Source organism: Bombus fervidus, chromosome 5 (genome assembly GCF_041682495.2).
Source record: "Bombus fervidus isolate BK054 chromosome 5, iyBomFerv1, whole genome shotgun sequence".
Classification (NCBI taxonomy): Eukaryota; Metazoa; Arthropoda; class Insecta; order Hymenoptera; family Apidae; genus Bombus; species Bombus fervidus.
This window is the reverse complement of record NC_091521.1, coordinates 9,357,784-9,362,461: the sequence shown is the minus strand read 5'-3', so window position 1 is coordinate 9,362,461 and position 4,678 is coordinate 9,357,784. Positions and strand designations below refer to the sequence as shown.

At 29.7% G+C, this 4,678-nt stretch overlaps 1 protein-coding gene across 2 annotated transcripts; it reads left to right on the top strand.

Annotated features, from left to right (window-relative positions):
* The first annotated feature begins 254 nt into the window (after positions 1-254).
* On the top strand, positions 255-4,375 carry Cnb (centriole duplication and spindle assembly protein centrobin). 2 transcript variants are annotated; one of them, XM_072004398.1, is made up of 7 exons: positions 255-2,084; positions 2,179-2,287; positions 2,366-3,285; positions 3,366-3,568; positions 3,629-3,885; positions 3,944-4,102; positions 4,191-4,375. In XM_072004398.1, the coding sequence occupies exons 1-7, from the start codon at positions 589-591 to the stop codon at positions 4,278-4,280; spliced, it is 3,234 nt and encodes a 1,077-aa protein (XP_071860499.1). In that variant the 5' UTR covers positions 255-588; the 3' UTR covers positions 4,281-4,375. The 2 variants fall into 2 exon arrangements, with proteins under 2 accessions (XP_071860499.1, XP_071860500.1); XM_072004399.1 differs by having other exon boundaries at positions 3,944-4,106; positions 4,191-4,356.
* The last annotated feature ends 303 nt before the right edge of the window (positions 4,376-4,678 follow it).

Sequence of the window (4,678 nt, the reverse complement as noted above, 5' to 3'; positions counted from 1 at the left end):
AGAACGGAAAACGATAAAGCTTTATGAATAAACAGATTAAATATTCAGTTAAAAGTTCAGTTATAAATCATGTCATATTGGTTTCGACAACAAACTTAATAAATTCGATATGTAAATTATTTAACAACTTTTTTACTTTTTTACATGTACGATGAAAGAAAAGAATTGAAAATAAATTATTTTATAAAAAAATGTTAATTTAAAAAATTTAAAGTGCATTGTGCTGCCATCTGTCGATAGCATCAACGTATTTTTAGTTAAAACATGATGCGAATGCATCTGTTCGAATATTTGTTTGGTTAGTTTACGGATTTTGTAAAATATGTGTATCATAATATAATTTTCTGGTGGAAAATAGAAAATGAGTGACAATCGTTTGAGAACACTTCCAAATTGTCTATACTATCGAGGTTTATAACCATCTTTTAATATTAAATGAATAAGGTAGTGAATTCAATCTTTTGTTTACACTTTTTACTGTTTTGGAGGGATGTATAAAATATTGTGTAAATACTGTGTACATATGAATTTTTTGGGAACATACGATAATTGGATTTGATTTGCTTTGGTGAAAGGAAATTTAAATGGATGATGAGTGATTCTGATGATACAGATGTTTTGCTCTTAATTCCACCTGATCTGTTCCTTGTGTCGTCATCTTCAGAATCGGATGTTAATTTTGATCGAATGAAAGATTGTTATAATAATAAAAAAACTGGAGTAATATCCGAACTTGTGGAGCATATGCAATCATTAGAAAGCAGAGTTTGTGCTATCGAATCCAAAGATACTAGCTTAGATGCTATTTTGCTAAATAATTCATTGGAATCACAAATTCAGAGTAATTCAGTTGCCAAGTTTAAGCAAACATTACCCAAAACTAGATTTTCTGTGAGTGAAAACTGTAGCTTACAAAATACACCTGTAAAACCTCGTCAATCCTTGTCTGTTCCATCAACCCCTAATGGTCACTCATTACCAAACCATATCTGTAATTCTCATCAGAATGACATAAACTTGGGGAATCGTCTGTCTGTGTCTATGGGTACTAATGCAACTAATGCTAATGAACATGGTGAAAATAAGCATGACTCTCTAACGTCCCAGTCCTCTGTGGTGGTTTCCCCTACTGCTTGCAATGTGGGTTTTCCGCATGTTACGGTTACTTCTCCAGGAGGGAAATTTCATTCTCATCCAGCCAATTGTAAACATACAAATAATATATGTATTAAATCTCCTTCCAATCAATTGCATTCAATGCCATCTACCTCAACTTTACTTAGCACAACAGAAGAACCACAGTCGCATTCTAAAACTAACATACAAGAAATGGAGATCTCTGATGTTGATGAACTACTTCAAGAGATGGAAGCTACTGAATTAGAATTATCAAAAAGGATAAACAGGGTTTCCATGCATAATTATCTTAAGGAACAAAATGGTATATTATTTAATGAGAGTAGCAATAGTCTTGGAAGTAAAGACTATAGGACTGCACATAGACAATCTGCTAATCGAAAATTGGAATTTAAGCCACATGAGTCAAGTGACTGTCATGATATTTTATTATTGAAATCTAACAAAAAGTCTGATGTTTTTGCTGATATATCCTTGCCATATATTGATACATTACACATGGATGAGACTGATAAAATGATCTCAGAATTTAAAACATGGGGACAAGGTATGCAAAATCAAGTGTCAAAGACTGAAGAGGTAGAAAGTATAGATAAATCAATGAATTCAAGCAGTATTGATAAGTCAATTGTTAAAGTAGCTGATGTACAAAAGAGGGAACCAATTACTCAACAAATCCCTTTAAATGTAGACAATGTAAATAGTATAACTAATATGCATAATACTCAAACATATAGTACGCATAAAAAGTTAGATACTTCATTGCATAATGAATTAATACAAACTAATACTGCTACAAAAAGTACAGAATGTAATGCATTATATTTGCCAGAAACTTACAAAAGTTTAGAACACAATGGAAATGTGCAATATATAAAGCAAACACATGATATACCACTTATTAAGAATATTGCTCATGCATCAACAAATACAGAATATTTTCCAAGGTAATTTTTGCTACAAACAAAATTATATATCTGTATGTGTGTGTTTAATAAAAAATTTAGTTTCGGGAGTAACATAATTTTACTTTTATTCTAGAAAATCTCAACGGCTTTTGTCATTATCAGATTTCTGGGAAAATAATGGTACTAAAACACAGGAAGAACTACACAGAATTAAATTAGAAGAAGAAAAATTCCGACGAGAGGTATATACAAATTTATTTTGTCAATTTTTGTATATTTTAAATAAATTACTCTATTGAATAATAGGAAGCTTTTTACAGCATTGTGAACACTTAATTCAAGAACTTCAAAAACGATTGCTGGAACAACAAGAAAAGGTAGCAGTAGCACTTAGAGTAGATAATGAAAAAAATGAATTGATAACACAATTTCATAATGCATGGTCCAAATTAAAGCAACAAGTGCATGTGTTAGAAATTGAACACAGTGCTTTGCAAACAAATCTTAAGAATGTAACAGAAAAACATCAATTAGAGATTTCAGAATTTCAATCACAGATAAAACGTTATGAAGGTGAATTATCGAAAGCTTTAGACCTTGCAGCTGGATATAAAGAAAAAAATGACATTGCAACAAAGGAAAAAGTAGAGTTATTGAAAAATCATGCTGATGAATTGGAAAATTATAAATCGTTTGTACAAGAAGCAGAAAATAGGTACGAAAAATTGAAAGTAGAATATAATAAATTAATAGAAAAACATCAACAAACTGAAGAAACATTAAGGACTCTTCAAAAAGAGTTAGGCAAAGAACGATTAAAAGGTGGAGAAGTTAGAAATGAAATGGATGTCATTCATAAAGCTCTAGATACTTGCGAAGCCGAATTGACTATACTCAAACAAGAAAAAGAAAATTTACAACTAAAATTAAAAGAAGAAAATAACAGAAATTTAATTCTAGAACAAAAAAATACTTCGCTGCTTTCAACTCTTGATGATGCCAAAAAAGCCGAGAAATTAGCCAAAGATGAAACAAGATATCTCGTAGAGCAAAAGGAGAAAATTAGATCTGAATTACAAGAAATTTACCAGAAACAAGTTGATGAGGTAGTAAAGGCTAAATTACAAGAATTTCAAACTCAACTTGATGCTGCTGAATCAGAATTTGTTGAGGAATTAAAAACTAGACAACAGGTTATTGCTGAATGTGCAGCTAGAAAAATTAAAGACATTATAGATAAGTATGTATTTCTTTTAACTATATTTCAAGTCACTTGAAGAAAACCAATAATTGTATATTTATTAATTACAATTTATTCAGGCATAAATTAGAAATAAATTTACTAGAGGAAAAACATAAAGAAGAGAAAAGATTATGTGAGCTTCAATTAGCAGAAGCTTTACAGAAATCATCCTTTTTAGAAGCGCAACTTAATTCTCAACGTGCTACTAAATCTCAACTTGCAGAACAACTTCATTCAGTGATGCAGAAACAATGGCAACAAGCTTTACAAATTATATCAGGTAGAATTATTATATTGTAACTTATTATTTACTCATAACATAATTTATATTGATTTATAGGGGAAAACATGGAAAATTTGACTCCCCTCCAAAAAATTCATGCTGAAAAATTTTTTGAATCAAGAGGTCCAAGAAAGTCTGAATCAATGCCAAATTGCTATACAAAGATTTCCCAGGAACCAATAAAGTTAATGTCGTATGTAACTGATGCACAAAATTTTCGTGATCAAAGTGAATGTACCATGACATCACTGGATGAAACTCCAGTAGCTAGTAGGAAAAAATCTAAGGACGATCTACGAAAATATGTGAGCCTGGTAAGTTCTAGTTGATTTTAATATCTATATCTGTAAAATAAGATTTGATATTTCCTAGATTGCTGAGATGCAGCAAGCAAAGGAAGAATTTTCAAAAATTACGGAAGATATTTCAACTTCACCTTTACTATGCAGAGAAGTACCAAGGAAACATTATTTAAAAAAGGAACCAAGTATTAGAGATGAGAACAATATTGTGTGGCAACCTGTATCAGAAGTAGGTACATAGGTCTACTTCATATTATTTTGAAATATTATAATTTAGGTAAAATTTCACTAATGTATAGTATATTTCACATTCCTAGATTACTCAAGACAACAGTGAATTTATTCCAATTTCACAGAAGATATCTTCAAAGGGAGAACAACAAAAGGTAAAACCACCATGGAAATAATTTATGGTATTCATAAGTGGACCATAATAAGTTTATTATTAAAATATGTATAATAAATATTTTTTACTTAAATAAAATATATTTTACATATAATAATTAGTAAATAAATACTATTTTTAATTATTCTGTCTTTTTCTCGAATAATAATTTTATACGTGATATAACTTTTTATTTCCGAAATTTCGTTTTAGTATTAATTATTTTATTCCGACTACCATATAGAGGAAAAGGATGTCCGATAAAGAAATATAAACGATAACGTACGTATCTCTTTCGTCAGATCAGTGTTAATTTATATACGCCCCCCTTAGAATCGTTTTGAAATGACTACGTTACTATTACATTATGTGTACATATACATTTGAATGAAAAATTTTACTTTTTGCATAAAAATAATA

Bases quoted from the DNA above. Each gene is read 5' to 3' on its own strand.
- Cnb (XM_072004398.1), top strand. From the start codon at position 589: ATGATGAGTGATTCTGATGATACAGATGTTTTGCTCTTAATTCCACCT. The intron at 2,288-2,365 runs GTATATACAAAT...AGCTTTTTACAG, and splicing joins AAGAAAAATTCCGACGAGAG to CATTGTGAACACTTAATTCA. The intron at 4,103-4,190 runs GTAGGTACATAG...TCACATTCCTAG, and splicing joins TGTGGCAACCTGTATCAGAA to ATTACTCAAGACAACAGTGA.